This window comes from Oncorhynchus masou, chromosome 7, assembly GCF_036934945.1.
Source record: "Oncorhynchus masou masou isolate Uvic2021 chromosome 7, UVic_Omas_1.1, whole genome shotgun sequence".
In the NCBI taxonomy this organism is placed as follows: Eukaryota; Metazoa; Chordata; class Actinopteri; order Salmoniformes; family Salmonidae; genus Oncorhynchus; species Oncorhynchus masou.
Window position 1 is genome coordinate 24,753,072 of NC_088218.1, and position 18,560 is coordinate 24,771,631.

General features: G+C 45.4%; 2 protein-coding genes across 2 annotated transcripts in view; both read right to left on the reverse strand.

Moving 5' to 3' along the window:
* LOC135543572 (aryl hydrocarbon receptor-like) overlaps positions 1-18,560 on the reverse strand; it is a 73,405-nt gene that overhangs the window by 14,748 nt on the left and 40,097 nt on the right. The window contains exons 5-6 of the mRNA XM_064970950.1: positions 17,676-17,809; positions 2,237-2,439 (exon numbers count right to left, since the gene is read on the reverse strand). Coding sequence (XP_064827022.1) covers positions 2,237-2,439; positions 17,676-17,809 — 337 coding nt within the window. The remainder of the gene's footprint in view (positions 1-2,236; positions 2,440-17,675; positions 17,810-18,560) is intronic.
* On the reverse strand, positions 4,746-5,996 carry LOC135542903 (polyadenylate-binding protein 1-like 2). Its single transcript, XM_064970046.1, is given in 3 exon segments — positions 4,746-4,953; positions 5,057-5,373; positions 5,376-5,996. Coding segments are annotated over 3 exon segments (1,146 nt in total).

Consider the following 18,560-nt stretch of genomic DNA (forward strand, 5'->3'; position numbering starts at 1 on the left):
AGGAACGATCTGCTCTCAGACTCTCAAGCCATCCCCCCCTCGGTTTTTGCCCTAGCCCTACACAGATGATTCAAATAACCAACTCATTATCAAGCTTTGATTGTTTGAATCAGCTGTGTAGTGCTAGGGCAAAAACTCAAACTTGCATCCAGGGGGGACTACAGGACCAAGTTTGGGCAACCCTGCCCTACGGTGATGCCCAAGGACATAGTGATTTATGGCAAAGTGGCCAACTGTGTGCATGCGCCTGTCACGGAGAATTGCAAACACCAGCTGGTTGACAGAGTGCCTGGCCATCTCTATGCGCTTGTTGATGTCCTCCTCCCACTGAAACATCCAACTCCTCTACTGTGTGATGACAGAGTAGACCACCGATGTCCTGGGAACATTCGGATGACTACCTCCTAATCAGCTGGTGTCTGACGCACCAGGGCTGTCTCCTTTATGTGTCCCAAGACGTTTCCACCGAGGAGGATGACTATGATATATTCACAATCACTTCTCGCCTTGGCAAGAAATCATTTTTCAGAACCCTTCCATTGCGGACAGCTCATCCATATTTTACGCTCCTGTAGTCATCTTGCCAGCTCCATTGTAAAATCTCATAGTAAATATTTGCTTCAGTCTTTGTTTCCTTGCTCTTGCCAATTTGCTTTGAGCAATGATCAGTAGGAGTATAAGCTGGGATCTTATCAATAAATCGATTGATAAAACACATGACATTGTGAGGGTTCACAAGGAGAGCATGTGTTATGTTGTATTATAAACTGGGTGGTTCGAGCCCTGAATGCTGATTGGCTGACAGCCGTAGTATATCAGACCGTATACCACGGGTATGACAGAACATGTATTTTTACTGCTCTAATTACGTTGGTAACCAGTTTATAATAGCAATAAGGCACCTCAGGGTTTGTGGTATATGACCAATATACCACGGCTAAGGGCTGTATCCAGGCACTCCGCATTTTGTCGTGGAAAAGAACAGCCCTTATATTGGCCATATACCTCATCACCTCTGGTCTTATTGCTTAATTATAATGTTGTATAATAATGTTGCATAATCACCTTCCGGTGTAAAAAAAACAGGGAAATAAAATTGAAAAACAATATTTTTAAGTGAGAATAGGCATTGGTCTGAACCCGAAAAAAGAAAGGAAATTCACGAGCACCCATGCTCTACCAAGGCATTCCAGCACACAGCTTTCACCTACTACAGTATCTATGTTGATATTGTACTTCAAACTATGTATCATTTGGCTGTATGTATTTTTAGAACTAGGCATATTGTAAATTTGTATTAATGTTGCTTCACCATCTTTATTGCAAAAAGAAATACAAGTACAAACATAACTTGTTTGAAACACAATTGGTTCTGAGCTTATGTCAATATTACACAGGTAAGCTAACGGTTACAGAAATCAGGCATGTAGACAGGCTCTATCTATCTGAGCTACTATGTCCAACACACCACCTGTTGTTATGTTGGGCACCTACTGACCAAAAAAGGTTGTTATTATGATATATTTTTTTCAATGACATGTTTTGCTAAAATAAAGGTTTTATGAAATACAGGCATGCACCACATTACTACAAGACAAAATAGCTCAATAAAGCCTGATGGTCTCGTAAGTATTTATAGCAAAGCTTGCTTTCATTTAATAAAAAATGCATGAAAAGGTAGCGTAATGAGAACTTCTCACTGTAGAGTGTGAAGAATCAAATACTTTACCTTGCATGTGGTACAAATCACTAGACTGTTTGAGAAGGTTTGAATCCTATTCATCCTGCCTACACATAGTTTGAAGTACAATACCAACATAGTTATTGTAGTAGGTCAAAGCTGTTTGCCTGAAAACCTTAGAAGAGCATGGGTGGAATAGGTATTGTGGTGCTCGTGAATTTCCATTCTTTTTCGGCTTCAGATTATTCTCACTTAAAACACTTTTTTTGTTTTTTATTAGAGACAGGACATCAATGGCAGTGAAAATATGTTTGAATTACCACTACTTCAAACATATTATAGCCACATGACAAGAAATTGCTCTTCATAGTAAGAAATACCCTAGCAACATCCAAGCAGGCAAAACTGGTTGAAATGACATCATTACAACCAGATTACAACGAGTTCCGTTTTTAAAAGGGGTTCGAATGAAGTGAATTCAACCAGGTATAACCGGTGGAACTTTAAACAACATTCCGTCATAACGTGAAGTAAGACTGAATAGTGTGGGCATACTTGGCGTCGCAGGCCATGGGGGTGAAGTCCAGCTTGTGTTTGGTCCTGAAGATCATGTTCTTGGTCCTGATCTCCAGGATGGATGGAGGCTGGAGGGGGGTAGCGATGGCAAACAGGGCCAGCTGGGGGGGCACGTTGCAGCCGTCATCCAGGTGGCAGTTCTGGCCATGCAGGAACTTCAGACGGCCCTGGAGGGTCAGGGCCTGGGGAGAAGAAGAAAAAAAGCTGGTTGGTCCAGGCTTCCTCATACAGTATTCGTTCGGAAACCAATAGCCGAGTATCGAACGAGACTTGGAAGGATAGCAACGTGAGACAACAGTAGTACTAATAGTAAATACTATTAGAAAATACTATTAGTAAATACTAAAAGTATACTATTGTATTACTAGTATCAAAATAATAAAATAAAATATTAGTATGTAAATAGTACTAGTATTTGTGCACTTGACTGAGCTTGTCTGGTACCAATGGAATAGTTTCAAAAGTGCAAAGTGTAAACCCTGCCCATCTCTGACACCACAGACAGAGGAAATCGAAAGGATGAAAGTATTTGAAAGAAAATGAATACTAATTGAACCCAGGTTTGGTGTAGAGCGGTGCAGCTACTGTAAGACATGGATGTACTGCGCAGTATTTAGGCCTGTCGTCCCATTGATGGCCTTTAAGATGTGCCGAGATTTGTTGCATCCTGGAGGGAGACGCACTGATGGATCAAAACACAGTGTGCGTTTTGAAGAACAGTGTTTTGGCAACTTTCCATCCCTTAAGTCACTGTCCCTCTTCCACTCTCCCTCCCTCCCCTCTCCCCCAGTTTGTCCCTCTGATCGTGGAGCTGTGCTGTAAGCTGGTGGAGAACATGGGTATGGAGTACACAAGTGTCTACAGGGTGCTGAGCCATCATTAGACCAAGAGGAAACTCCCTTTAGGGCCATGGGCCAACAAGAATTTTTAAAGTCGCAGGCATGGCTTCTCCATCACGAGACCATGATCAACCATGAGCACGACTCATGTCTGCTACACACAAACACAGTAAAACAAAACAAAAGTCAAACAAAGGAAACTCATATCCCCATTTTTCCAGACCTAAAATGACCCTTGTTTCTTTCAAGGTCTAGTTTATCTTATGACACTATGATTTTTTTTGGTCCATATGCAGCCGTTGTCATCTCAATATTAAATCATTTCTGCGTGACAATTAAGTACCTTACTGTAATAGTTTTCCAATAAAATTTTTAAAAATAATCCAAAATAGCTTTTTAGCAAAACAACCCCTTTTTTTTTAGACTGTCTGTAAGTGGTCTGAGTGAGGGACCTAATTAGAGGGGCTTAGTGGGAGTGATATGTAACCTGAAAACTAGCTAGGTTTGGAACTCTTTGTTATTGGCATACTAACTTATGCTGCCTGGTGGTGTCACCAGGCAGGCTACAACTCCACCCTTACAAAACTTGCTGATTACAAGGTCCTGTGTAGATTGTATTTTCAACTAGCAACTATTAGGAAATAACACTGCTAAATATCTTTCATACTTTTACAGTCTTAGTTTCACCAGCTGTTATATGACACAAAACACAGGAAACATAATTTTGACTGCACTGGGCCTTTACTGTAAAATATAATTTTGTTTAAATTTTTCTTTCTTCTTCTGTAAAGGAAGTTTGAAGGACCCTGTTCCTCTCTTGGCTTCAAGCTCCAGTGTTTGGGACAGATTTCTGTCCGGCTTTAGCTTGGTGAGGCTCCTGGACTTCAATATGGACTGTCGTGGGGAGCAGAGTTATTGCGTAAGCCATCGCCAGCTGCGAATGTTGAATTCCTGAAAGGGAGAAAATATGAGAAATGATTCACGAGCACAACCAAGCTTGCTTCAGTCACGATTGTTCATGAATGACAAGCTGGCTGTATGTTCCACATATATGTGAGCGGACCAAGTAATTGGGCGTCACTCTAAAGCGGGAAGGTGGAATAAACGAGTCAGGAGTAGGTTTTCTTGATTGAACACAGTTCTCTATTGAGGGCATTTGGTCAACAAAAACATTCCAACATTATCAATGAAAATCTTCCAAGGAAAAAAACATACATCTTCTTCTGCAGATGAAACAGGAACACAATAGGATTATCTTTAAACTACAACAAAAAGTCACGGGATTGTCACCGTCTTAGTGGTTCTTCCTGGATAGCTCCTCTCTCTCCGTGGCCATCTTCCAGAGATAGTTTTCCCCTCTCTGCTGGTTCCATTCTCTCTCTTATAGGAGAAGGAGAGTATGTCATTAGTACTGTCAGCTGTGCTTAATTGCCTCTGGTTACCTTGTCTCCCATGCCTTGTTGGGCTACTATCCATGAGCCCAGCCTGCCCTCTGGTGGTCCTTCCACATATAGGAATACCTAAACATCAACAATCAAACTGCTTAGACATCAATACAGCTCACACTCAGATGAATGATGAGCATATTGATTGCTGGTACACTTTATGGTACTGTACTTATGTATTTATTAAAGGCACATTTAATTATATCACATGTACTTGTACTGAGGTTTGCTCATGGCAGTGGCTGCATCTGCACTGGCAGGATGATGTGGGCGCTGGCCCAAGGCCTGAGTTGCTATCCGCTCAACGGTCATCATGCCAGGGCTGGAACTCAGCTGAACCAGTTGGTTGCTGAAGTAGTAGGCAGCTGCATGGGACTGGGCCTGTGGAATGTGCACATTGGAGTAAAAGGTGATATGGAATTCGAAGTTAGCATTTCTCAATAAAATGTTCATTACTCATGTCCAAGTTGGATATAAGTAATTTTCTGCATGGACTCTTGTTTGGATTTACCTGTGGAATAGGAGGCTGGTAGGAGTTGATGATGGGGTTGGGCACTGCCATGATACTGACCTCTGCTTGTACCGGTCTGTCAGGTATTGTTGCCGCTGTTCCTTGCTGAGTCAGGGCCACGTAAAGCGGCTTGGTTCCCACAATACGGCCATTCATCTCCGTCACAGCCTTGGTGGCCTCCTCGGGGGAGGAGAGGGAAACAAAGCCAAAGCCTTTGCTGCGCCCGCTCTCCGTCATCACCTTGGCGCTGATGATTGTTCCGAATGCAGAAAACTCCTTCCTTAAACGGTGATCATCAAAGGCATCATCCAGGTTCTTTACAAATATTTTCTAAAAAGCTCAATCAGTTTCTCATCGTTCGTGTCTCTGCCAAGATTCTTGACAAACACGTTGTTGAACTCTCTGGCCTTGGCTCCAAGCACCTCCTCTCGCTCTTTGCGTGACTTAAAGTGCTCGATAAACACTTTTTCGTTATCCATTAACATGCCATTTAATTTCTCGATGGCTCTATCAGCAGCCTCCTGGGTCTTGTACTGAATATAACCATAACCTTTGGAATGGCCATTCTCATCACAAACTACCTTGCTAGAGTAGATGTCTCCAAATGCTGAGAAGGTCTCGTACAGGTTTTTGTTTGTTATAGACTGCTTGTCCAGGTTCTTGATGAAGATGTTTCCCACGCCACTCTTCCTCAGGGTACAGTCAGGATCAGAACTCATGATGCGCAGATATCTTCCTTCGAGCATATCATTGCTGAACATGAGCAGGGCACGATCAGCATTGTCTTGCTGATAAAAGTTAACGTAGGCGTACCCGAGGGAACGATGTGTATCCCGATCCCTACATACACAAACAGAAAAGATTGGTACAGCCTCACTAAACATCTCGTTTAGGTCTGCCTCTGTGACATTTTGGTGGAGGTCACCAACATACAAAGAATTCATTTTTGGAGATTTTGGACCTAATTCACACGTATTGAAGCTAGCTCAAGAACACAGAATGACAGGTGAATGAACAGCTGTCATGTACTTATATTCCCGGAACTAACTCATTTGTGATGTCATAAGTGATGTAGCGTGAAATGCAATTCTGATGTTCCATCTTTTCTTTATTGCATCATAGTCATGTAGTTAACAGGATTTAGATAGCAAACAGAAATATTTACAATTTGAACACATAAATAAATGTAACCAAATCTTTATTTTTTAACAGTTTGGGAAGTTAGAGAGAGAGATACAGTTGAAATCGGAAGTTAACATACACTTAGGTTGGAGTCATTAAAACTCGTTTTTCTTGTTAACAAACTATAGTTTTGGCAAGTCGGTTCGGACATCTACTTTGTGCATGACACAAGCAATTTTTCTAACAATTATTTACAGACAGATTATTTCACTATCACAATTCCAGTGGTTCAGAAGTTAACATACACTAAGTTGACTGTGCCTGGGAAAATTCCAGAAAATGATGTCATGGCTTTAGAAGCTTCTGATAGGCTAATTGACATAATTTCAGTTAATTGGTGGTGTACCTGTGGATGTATTTCAAGGCCTACCTTCAAACTCAGTGCCTTTTTGCTTGACATCATGGGAACCTCGAAAGAAATCAGCCAAGACCTCTGTATCATATATCCAACTTGGACATGAGTAACATTTTATTCTAGACCTCCACAAGTCTGCTTCATCCTTCAGAGCAGTTTCCAAACACCTGAAAGTACCAAGATCATCTGTACAAACAATAGTAAGCAGGTATAAACACCATGGGGCCACGCAGCCGTCATACCGCTCAGGAAGGAGACGTTATCTGTCTCCTAGAAAGGAACGTACTTTGGTGCGAAAAGTGCAAATCAATCACAGAACAACAGCAAAGGACCTTGTGAAGATGCTGGAGGAAACAGGTACAAAAGTATATATATCTACAGTAAAACGAGTCCTATATCAACATAACCTGAAAGGCAGCTCAACAAGGAAAAGCCACTGCTCCAAAACTGCCATAAAAAAGCCAGACTACGGTTTGCAACTGCACATGGGGACAAAGATCGTACTTTTTGGAGAAATGTCCTCTGGTCTGATGAAACAAAAATAGAACTGTTTGGCTATAATTCCCATCGTTATGTTTGGAGGAAAAACGGGGAGACTTGCAAGCCGAAGAACACCATCCCAACCGTGAAGCACAGGGGTGGCAGCATCATGTTGTGGGGGTGCTTTGCTGCAGGAGGGACTGGTGCACTTCACAAAACAGATGGCATCATGAGAAGGGAAAATTATTTTTATATATTGAAGCAACATCTCAAGACAATCAGTCAGGAAGTTAAAGCTTGGTTGCAAATGGGTCTTCCTAATGGACAATGACCCCAAGGATACTTCCAAAGATGTGGCAAAATGGCATAAGGACAACAAAGTCAAGGTATTGGAGTGGCCATCACAAAGCTCTGACCTCAATCTTATAGAAAATGTATGGGCAAAACTGAAATAGCGCATGCGAGCAAGGATGCCTACAAACCTGACTCAGTTATACCAGCTTTGTCAGTAGGAATGGGCCAAAATGCACCAAACTTATTGTGGGAGGCTTGTGGAAGGCTACTCGAAACATTTGACCCAAGTTAAACAATTTAAAGGCAATGCTACCAAATACTAATTGAGTGTATGTAAACTTCTAACCCACTGGGAATGTGATTAAAGAAATAAAAGCTGAAATAAATCATTCTCTAATATTATTCTGACATTTCACATTCTTAAAATAAAGTGGTGCTCCTAACTGACCTAAGAGATGTAATTTTTACTTGGATTAAATGTCAGGAATTGTGAAAAACTGACTTTAAATGTATTTGGCTTAGGTCTATGTAAACTTCCGACTTCAACTGAAGATCTAAATGACTATAATAACTCCAACGCAGGATACACATGGCAAACACTAAGCATGTTCTCTTTAGCGATGGATAAAACACAAATAATAACATGGTAAATAGTAGGTTGGAATGATTTTTATACTCAAATCGGACAGAGAGAAACCACACACTCAGGTTAGAGGAATAGCTTTTGTTTCACAGTCATTGCACCTTTAGTGAGAGGTTGAATGGACAATACCCCTGTATAACTGAACCGTTTAAAAATGTAATAGAGCTCTGTGTCAGTCAGGTTTATATCTCTGTTTGTATACTACAGTGAGGATGTTATTCATTTGTATGAGAGCCGAGGAGTGTCAGGAGAGAGTGAATGATTCAAACAATCTCCCTTAGCCAACCACAGCAGTCTAGACTAGAGAGAGACTAGGACTCTCCCATTCAACTGCATGACACATTCCTCTGCTGCCTCTGTGACAATGAAAATGATATCACATGTGCTGTCTTCTCCCTACTCCACTCAGTGCCTGTTCTCCCTGTCGCATGCAATCAAGCGTTATTTACAACAGTCACCCCTGGAAAGAAGAAAGAGAGTGACAAAGACAGAGAGAGTGAGAGGAAGATGGAGAGAGAGAGACCAGTCTTAACGGCTGAGCCTGTCTTTGAGCCTGTCTCTCTGTCCCTCGCTAGGCTGGCTGGAGGCCCGGGGGCCCTTCGATCACACTGTAAACATCCAAGATGCCCTGTCATCCCCAGCGATAACCTAGCAGGCCATAACCCTGATCATCAAATTGCTAATTAGAAAAGCCAGGGAAGCCTTTGCATGTGGCTTTTGGACTGTTAAAACTTTCAGACCCTCCTCCTCCCCTGCCTGTCAGAGCCCCAGAGGGACAGTGTAGAACTATATTACATTGCACTACATTAAACACACACACACATACACACACTACACTACAGTAGAACCATCCATCTATCTCCATCACGTGGATGCGTGGTACACCTTGATGAAGAACTACACAGAACAGCAGAGCACACAGGTCGCACGGTTCGCTGGAGGGGCAGAAATACTTATTTACATTCACAGTAAGTAACCGACATATGACGTGCACGACATGTCAGTGTCAGGCTCGCTCTGAGCTCTTTGCATGACATGACAGGACAGGACAGATCGGAGAAGATACTTCGAGAGCCATGTTGTGTTCTGTTCCTTTGCCATGGTGTGATTCCACGGCAACACATCAGTCCCTCTCCTGACAGTGATGAGTGCCATGGAGCTAATGAAAGGGAACTTCTTCTGCCCCTGTTAAAACATCAATACTTAGAGCTAATTGGCTTTGGGTAAATACCAGGAGTTGAGGTGCACTAGGTGCACTGGGACGGTATTTTTGAGTTCACGCCTGTCCTGTGGATTTCTACTTAAGCTTTAGGTTAGGAACATACTGGACCTTCAGGTTTGGAGCATACTGGACCTTCAGGTTTGGAACATACTGGACCTTCAGGTTTGGAGCATACTGGACCTTCAGGTTAGGAACATACTGGACCTTCAGGTTAGGAACATACTGGACCTTCAGGTTAGGAACATACTGGACCTTCAGGTTTGGAACATACTGGACCTTCAGGTTTGGAACATACTGGACCTTCAGGTTTGGAACATACTGGACCTTCAGGTTTGGAACATACTGGACCTTCAGGTTAGGAACTTACTGGACCTTCAGGTTAGGAACTTACTGGACCTTCAGGTTAGGGACATACTGGACCTTCAGGTTAGGGACATACTGGACCTTCAGGTTAGGGACATACTGGACCTTCAGGTTAGGAACATACTGGACCTTCAGGTTAGGAACATACTGGACCTTCAGGTTAGGAACATACTGGACCTTCAGGTTAGGAACATACTGGACCTTCAGGTTAGGAACATACTGGACCTTCAGGTTAGGAACTTACTGGACCTTCAGGTTAGGAACTTACTGGACCTTCAGGTTAGGGACATACTGGACCTTCAGGTTAGGGACATACTGGACCTTCAGGTTAGGAACATACTGGACCTTCAGGTTAGGAACATACTGGACCTTCAGGTTAGGAACATACTGGACCTTCAGGTTAGGAACATACTGGACCTTCAGGTTAGGAACTTACTGGACCTTCAGGTTAGGAACTTACTGGACCTTCAGGTTAGGGACATACTGGACCTTCAGGTTAGGGACATACTGGACCTTCAGGTTAGGGACATACTGGACCTTCAGGTTAGGAACATACTGGACCTTCAGGTTAGGAACATACTGGACCTTCAGGTTAGGAACATACTGGACCTTCAGGTTAGGAACATACTGGACCTTCAGGTTAGGAACATACTGGACCTTCAGGTTAGGAACATACTGGACCTTCAGGTTAGGAACATACTGGACCTTCAGGTTAGGAACATACTGGACCTTCAGGTTAGGAACTTACTGGACCTTCAGGTTAGGAACTTACTGGACCTTCAGGTTAGGGAACCTTCAGGTTAGGAACATACTGGACCTTCAGGTTAGGAACATACTGGACCTTCAGGTTAGGAACATACTGGACCTTCAGGTTAGGAACATACTGGACCTTCAGGTTAGGAACTTACTGGACCTTCAGGTTAGGGACATACTGGACCTTCAGGTTAGAAACTCTACTGGACCTTCAGGTTTGGAACATACTGGACTTTCAGGTTAGGAACTTACTGGACCTTCAGGTTAGGAACTTACTGGACCTTCAGGTTAGGAACTTACTGGACCTTCAGGTTAGGAACTTACTGGACCTTCAGGTTAGGGACATACTGGACCTTCAGGTTAGGGACATACTGGACCTTCAGGTTAGAAACTCTACTGGACCTTCAGGTTTGGAACATACTGGACCTTCAGGTTAGGAACTTACTGGACCTTCAGGTTAGGAACTTACTGGACCTTCAGGTTAGGAGCTTACTGGACCTTCTGTTTATGTAATGAAGGGCTGTAGTTGAATAGAAGCTACTAGAGCAGTACAAATGACCTAGTCTCCCGTTTACATGGCCAGCATGCAAGATTTGGTTCTGGTTGGGGAACATACCTTTTTGTTAATTTAATGAAGGTCTGGACTTGCTACACTAGGTTACAAATGATCATGGAACCAGAAACAAATATTGCATACGCTGGTCCGCTAACAGTGTGTCAAAGAGAGACTCCAGTACAGACGACCAGGATGAAAGAATGAAACTACTGTATGTGTGCCAATTCACTGGGACATGCAACTGTCAAACCAGCAAAAGCAGAATTCTTTGAGCTTCATTTGTGTGACAGCTTGAATCTCCTACTGGAATATTGACGGGGCTGTGTCTCCTGCTCAAAGTCAGTCTCCAGTGCAATCTTTATTCAGATAACGTTGCACATGACTGAATGTCGACGCAAGACATTCTCACAGGAAGAAATAGCTTTTTTCCCTGAGCCAAACGGAAGCCTCTTAAGATTTCATGGCCTACTAGTTGATGGATTCGAACAGCAACAAAAACCGTGCAAGGATCTAGACGATAGGCATTACTATAATCAACAATGTCATGTTGGATATTTTCCCATATGAAAACAAGAATGGAACAAATGAAACATTAACAATGATGGACACACATCTCTTTTACTTTCTATAACAGTTCAATGCTCGAGGGAAAATGTAATTAGAGTTCCCAGTCCTTCAGCCAAATGAGGAAAAGTACAATGATTCAATTAACTTGTTCATTATTCTCCTACGAGAGTCAGATACTATGCACCATGCTGTATATAATAACCATCATATAATAGGAGAATGATGTTTAGGATGGAATTGATGACACCAGATGAGACTTGGACTGCGTCCGAAATGGCACCCTATTCCCAATTTAGCACACTGATTTTGACAAGGGTTTATACGGCTCTGGTCAAAAGTTGTGCACTATATAGGGTATCGGGTGTCATTTGGGACACACATTTGTACAGGGGTGAGGGGGTCTTGAGGGGAGACGGAAGTCATTGAAGATTAGAGAACATGCAAGGAAGGGATAAAACACGCCAAAGTACTGTAATGTAACTGGATACTTTGTCCTCCGCTCTGAGTCCTCTGGAGTGATTACGTCACCAATTCAAAGATGAGATAAAAATAGTACACAAAGTTTATGAGAGAGGTAAATGGTGGAATTAATTTCTTTCTTCTGGTTGATGAGTTTAAGTTGGGCCTCGTCCTCCCTTCTCCTCATCTCAAAGGACCTCTCCCTAACTCTCTCCACCCCTCCCCTGCTCTCCTTTTTCCGACTTCTCCTCCTCCTCTCCTCTCGGCATGTATCCTCTCATGCGAGGTCAGTATGGTGTGGTGGGTCTTATGGCTCTCTCCTCCCAAGAGCACCTCCTCCCAGCTGCCCACTGCACTGAGGCTAGGAAACACTGTCACCACCGATAAATCCACTATAATTGAGAATTTCAATAAGCATTTTTCTACGGCTGGCCATGCTTTCTACCTGGCTTCCCCTACCCCGGTTAACAGCCCTGCACCCCCACAGCAACTCGCCCAAGCCTCCCCATTTCTCCTTCATCCAAATCCAGATAGTTGATGTTCTGAAAGAGCTGCAAAATCTAGACCCCTACAAATCAGCCGGGCTAGACAATCTGGACCCTGTCTTTCTAAAATGATCTGCCGAAATAGTTGCAACCCCAATTACTAGCCTGTTCAACCTCTCTTTCGTATCGTCTGAGATTCCCAAAGATTGGAAAGCTGTCGCGGGCATCCCCCTCTTCAAAGGGGGAGACACTCTACACCCAAACTGCTACAGACCTATATCTATCCTACCCTGCTTGTTTAAGGTTTTCGAAACCCAAGTTAACAAACAGATTACCGACCATTTCGCATCACAGTGTACCTTCTCCGCTATGTAATCTGGTTTCAGAGCTGGTCATGCGTGCACCTCAGACACGCTTAAGGTCCTAAACGATATCATAACTGCCAAGGCTTTTGACTCTGTCAATCACCACATTCTTATCGGCAGACTCAACAGCCTTTGTTTCTCAAATGACTGCCTCGCCTGGTTCCCCAACTACTTCTCTGATAGAGTTCAGTGTGTCAAATTGGAGGGCCTGTTGTCCGGACCTCTGGCAGTCTCTATGGGGGTGCCACAGGTTTTAATTCTCGGGCGGACTCTCTTCTCTGTATACATCAATGATCTTGCTCGCTCTTGCTGCTGGTGATTCTCTGATCCACCTCTACATAGACGACACCATTATGTACACTTCTGGCCCTTCTTTGGACACTGTGTTAACTAATCTCCAGGTGAGCTTCAATGCCATACAACTCTCCTTCCTTGGCCTCCAACTACAAGTAAAACTAAATGCATGCTCTTCAACCGATCGCTGCCCGCACCTGCCCGCCCGTCCAGCATCAATACTCTGGACAGTTATGACTTAGAATATGTGGACAACTACAAATACCTACAGTGGGGAGATCAAGTGTTTGATACACTGCCGATTTTGCATGTTTTCCTACTTACAAAGCATGTAGAGGTCTGTATTTTTTAAAATCATAGGTACACTTCAACTGTGAGACAGAATCTAAACCAAAAATCCAGAAAATCACATTGTATGATTTTTAAGTAATTAATTTGCATTTTATTGCATGACATAAGTATTTGATACATTAGAAAAGCAGAACTTAATATTTGGTACAGAAACCTTTGTTTGCAAGTACAGAGATCATATGTTCCCTGTAGTTCTTGACCAGGTTTGCACACACCGCAGCAGGGATTTTGGCCCACTCCTCCATACAGACCTTCTCCAGATCCTTCAGGTTTCGGGGCTGTCGCTGGGCAATACGGACTTTCAGCTCCCTCCAAAGATTTTCTATTGGGTTCAGGTCTGGAGACTGGTTAGGCCACTCCAGGACCTTGAGATGCTTCTTACGGAGCCACTCCTTAGTTGCCCTTGCTGTGTGTTTTGGGTCGTTGTCATGCTGGAAGACCCAGCCACGACCCATCTTCAATGCTCTTACTGAGGGAAGGAGGTTGTTGGCCAAGATCTCGCGATACATGGCCCCATCCATCCTCCCCTCACTACGGTGCAGTCGTCCTGTCCACTTTGCAGAAAAGCATCCCCAAAGAATGATGTTTCCACCTCCATGCTTCACAGTTGGGATGGTGTTCTTGGGGTTGTACTCATCCTTCTTCTTCCTCCAAACACGGCGAGTGGAGTTTAGACCAAAAAGCTCTATTTTTGTCTCATCAGACCACATGATCTTCTCCCATTCCTCCTCTGGTCCATCCAGATGGTCATTGGCAAACTTCAGACGGCCTAGACATGCGCTGGCTTGAGCAGGGGAACCTTGCGTGCGCTGCAGGATTTCAATCCATGACGGCGTAGTGTGTTACTAATGGTTTTCTTTGATACTGTGGTCCCAGCTCTCTTCATGTCATTGACCAGGTCCTGCCGTGTAATTCTGGGCTGATCCCTCACCTTCCTCATGATCATTGATGCCCCACGAGGTGAGATCTTGCATGGAGCCCCAGACCGAGGGTGATTGACCGTCATCTTGAACTTCTTCCATTCTCTAATAATTGCGCCAATAGTTGTTGTTGCCTTCTCACCAAACTGCTTGCCTATTGTACTGTAGCCCATCCCAGTCTTGTGCAGGTTTACAATTTTATCCCTGATGTCCTTACACCCTCCCTGGTCTTGGCCATTGTGGAGAGGTTAGAGTCTGTTTGATTGAGTGTGTGGACAGGAGTCTTTTATACAGGTAACGAGTTCAAACAGGTGCAGTTAATACAGGTAATGAGTGGAGAACAGGAGGGCTTCTTAAAGAAAAACTAACAGGACCGTGAGAGCCGGAATTCTTACTGGTTGGTAGGTGATCAAATACTTATGTCATGCAATAAAATGCAAATTAATTACTTAAAACTGTCTCTCACAGTTGAAGTGTAAAATTTACAGACCTCTACATGCTTTAAGTAGGAAAACCTGCAAAATCGGCAGTGTTTCAAATACTTGTTCTCCCCACTGTCTGGTCAGACTGTAAACTCTCCTTCCAGACTCACATTAAGCATCCCTAATCCAAAATTAAATCTAGAATCGGGTTCCCATTTTGCAACAAAGCATCCTTCACTCATGCTGCCAAACATACCCTCGTAAAAACTGACCATCCTACCGATCCTCGACTTCGGCGATGTCATTTACAAAATAGCCTCCAACACTCTACTCAACAAATTGGATGCAGTCTATCACAGTGCCATCCGTTTTGTCACCAAAGCCCCATATACTACCCACCACTGCAACCTGTACGCTCTGGTTGGCTGGCCCTCGCTTTATACACGTTGCCAAACCCACTGGCTCCAATTCATCGACAAGTCTCTGCTAGGTAAAGCCCCGCCTTATCTCAGCTCACTGGTCACCATAGCAGCACCCACCCATAGCCCAGTCAATGTGCTCTGGCTCTGTCCTCTTCTCTCTCTCTCTCTCTCTCTGTCCCTGTGGTATCCAGCACAACCTCAGTCTGAGGAGAAGATTGAGCCCTTTGGGAGTCTTCGAGCTACTCTGACTAAGCAAATTCCTCTCTGGGTGCTCTCTTCCTCTGGAAGGCAGATTAAAGCCCTTTTCCCCACGACCCTGTGGCTCTTTAAGACGGATTACTGAGGGTGGGTAGTGGCTTCTGATCCCGCCGTGGTCTGAAGTGGTACGACACCACGCTGACCAGGCTAATAGCCTCTCTAGCTACTGTAGCTGGGAGAAAAAAGTATCCTTTGGCCTTAGAGTGTTGGGCTTCTGACGGAGAGGTGGAGAAAGGGGGAGGTAGGGCTAGGAAGAATAGGGCGTGGTAGGGCCAGGAAGGATAGGGGGAGGTAGGGTCAGGAAGGATAGGGGGAGGTAGGGCCAGGAAGGATAGGGGGAGGTAGGGCCAGGAAGGATAGGGGTGGTAGGTCCAGGAAGGATAGGGGGAGGTAGGGCCAGGAAGGATAGGGGGTGGTAGGGCCAGGAAGGATAGGGGGTGGTAGGGCCAGGAAGGACAGGGGGAGGTAGGGCCAGGAAGGATAGGGGGTGGTAGGGTCAGCAAGAATAGGGGGAGGTGGGGCCAGGAAGGTTAGGGGGAGGTAGGGCCAGGAAGGATGGGGGGAGGTAGGGCCAGGAAGGATGGGGGTGGTAGGGCCAGGAAGGATAGGGGGGAGGTAGGGCCAGGAAGGATAGGGGGTGGTAGGGCCAGGAAGGATAGGGGGTGGTAGGGTCAGGAAGGATAGGAAGGGGGAGGTAGGGCCAGGAAGGATAGGGGGTGGTAGGGCCAGGAAGGATAGGGGGAGGTAGGGCCAGGAAGGATAGGGGGAGGTAGGGCCAGGAAGGATAGGGGGAGGTAGGGCCAGGAAGGATAGGGGGTGGTAGGGCCAGGAAGGGGGAGAGGGCCAGGAAGGTGGTAGGGCCAGGAAGGATAGGGGGTGGTAGGGCCAGGAAGGATAGGGGGTGGTAGGGTCAGGAAGGATAGGGGGAGGTAGGGCCAGGAAGGATAGGGGGTGGTAGGGCCAGGAAGGATAGGGGGAGGTAGGGCCAGGAAGGATAGGGGGAGGTAGGGCCAGGAAGGATAGGGGGAAGTAGGGCCAGGAAGGACGGGGGTGGTAGGGCCAGGAAGGATAGGGGGAGGTAGGGCCAGGAAGGATAGGGGGTGGTAGGGCCAGGAAGGAAGGATAGGGCCAGGAAGGAAGGAGGGGAAGGGTGGTAGGGCCAGGAAGGATAGGGGGAGGTAGGGCCAGGAAGGATAGGGGGAGGTAGAGGAAGGATAGGATAGGGGGAGGGCCAGGAAGGATAGGGAGGTAGGGCCAGGAAGGATAGGGGGAGGTAGGGCCAGGAAGGATAGGGGGAGGTAGGGCCAGGAAGGATAGGGGGAGGTAGGGCCAGGAAGGATAGGGGGGAGGTCGGGCCAGGAAGGATAGGGGGTGGTAGGGCCAGGAAGGATAGGGGGAGGTAGGGCCAGGAAGGATAGGGGGTGGTAGGGCCAGGAAGGATAGGGGGAGGTAGGGCCAGGAAGGATAGGGGGAGGTAGGGGTGCAGGAGTCAGATGTGAACGGGAGCCCTGTAGTTTCTAGCTGGGAGAAAATAGAATCCTTTGGTCTCATAACGCTGGGCTTCTGAGGATGGAGGGGCGGCAGAGGAAGTGGGAGGTAGGGGTCTAAATGGGGGAGGTAGCCCTGGAAAGTAGAATGCTCAGAGTTCTGCAGAGGGAGGATCTGTGGGGGGGGGTTCAGTAGTTCAGGGGTCAGTAATGGAGGGTAGCTCTGGGATAAGGGGGGAGTCTATCTATTGTTCTCTCCTCTCTGCACAGATAATTGTGTGGTGTAAAGTGCCTGGGGCTCTCTGGCGGGAGTCGGGACACCCCACGCCAGGGGCCAGACTAGAAGTGTCTGGTTATTCCCAGGCCTTTGTTCTTGTACGGCTCAGCCTCCCTCAGTACAGTCATGGGACACAGTCACAGGAACACTCTCTTCTAATAAAGCTGATGTGTCGAGGTGTGATCTGACACACACACACACACACTTGTAGACGTACGCACGCAAGCAAGAATGCAGTACACATGGAAGAAAGGACGCTCGTACACACAGACACTTACACGCCTTCTCCCTTATATCCACGCATACACAGACCATAAGTCTAACAATGGCTGTATTCAATGGAGGGCAAATCTCGAACATGAGCTCAAACATCATTGCAAGAACAATATTCCTAAAAGGAGACATGTCAGTCTCTAGTACTCCTGTGCAGATGAGGTTAAGAGAGGAGGAATATGATTGGTTACGAACCAGGAAGCCAGAGGAATTGTCGAGGAGACAGCGGAAGCGACAGACGAAGTTCCTCTCCAGGAAGGAGGAGTTCTCTGGAGGCAGCTGATCGGGGTTATAGGTCACCAGGGATGAGCTGGGGACTGGCTTTCCATCTGAGGAATAGAAACAGGTCAAGGACCAAGTCAAATCACTATATTCAATGCCTACTTCATTTGTGGTCTATTAAAATGGATGTTGAACAGAGTTTAACAGGGTCCAGATGCTCCTACATTATGTTTGGTGAGTGTGTGTATGTGCATGTGTGTGCGTGCACTTATGTGTGTGTGTGTAGCTCCAGTCTGTTCCTCCCTCTTCTCCATTCCGTCCCTGTTCTAAAGTACCGCGATAACACTACTGTAGCTAGCTCTAACCCCCTGCCCAATTAAAACCGACGGCTGTGTGTGTTCTAACATTTACCCTGCAAGTCATGGAGAGCCTGATAAAGATCATCTCTCTCTCTCTCTCTCTCATCTCCTTCCCTCTCTCATCTCCTTCCCTCTCTCATCTCCTTCCCTCTCTCATCTCCTTCCCTCTCTCATCTCCTTCCCTCTCTCTACATAGCTCAACTGGGGAAATTGGGGTCATTGGGTCTGAGTGACTAACCCATTGGGTCTGAGTGACTTCAGGCTGACTCGTTGCAGTTCTTCGTTTGATCATGTTTTCATGTTTTTTTGTTGGTTCTGCTAGTAGTAAACGTCAACCAGTGTGGTGCATGCTGTCACTGTATGTGTCACTTTAAAGTGAAACAACGACTTCACTACAACTAACTACCACATTGAAACAAAGCAGTTTCTTTTTATCTTTTGTTTTTGTTCTGCTAGTAGTTCACCTCAGCCCCTTGCACAAGTTCAATTTCAGTATGTC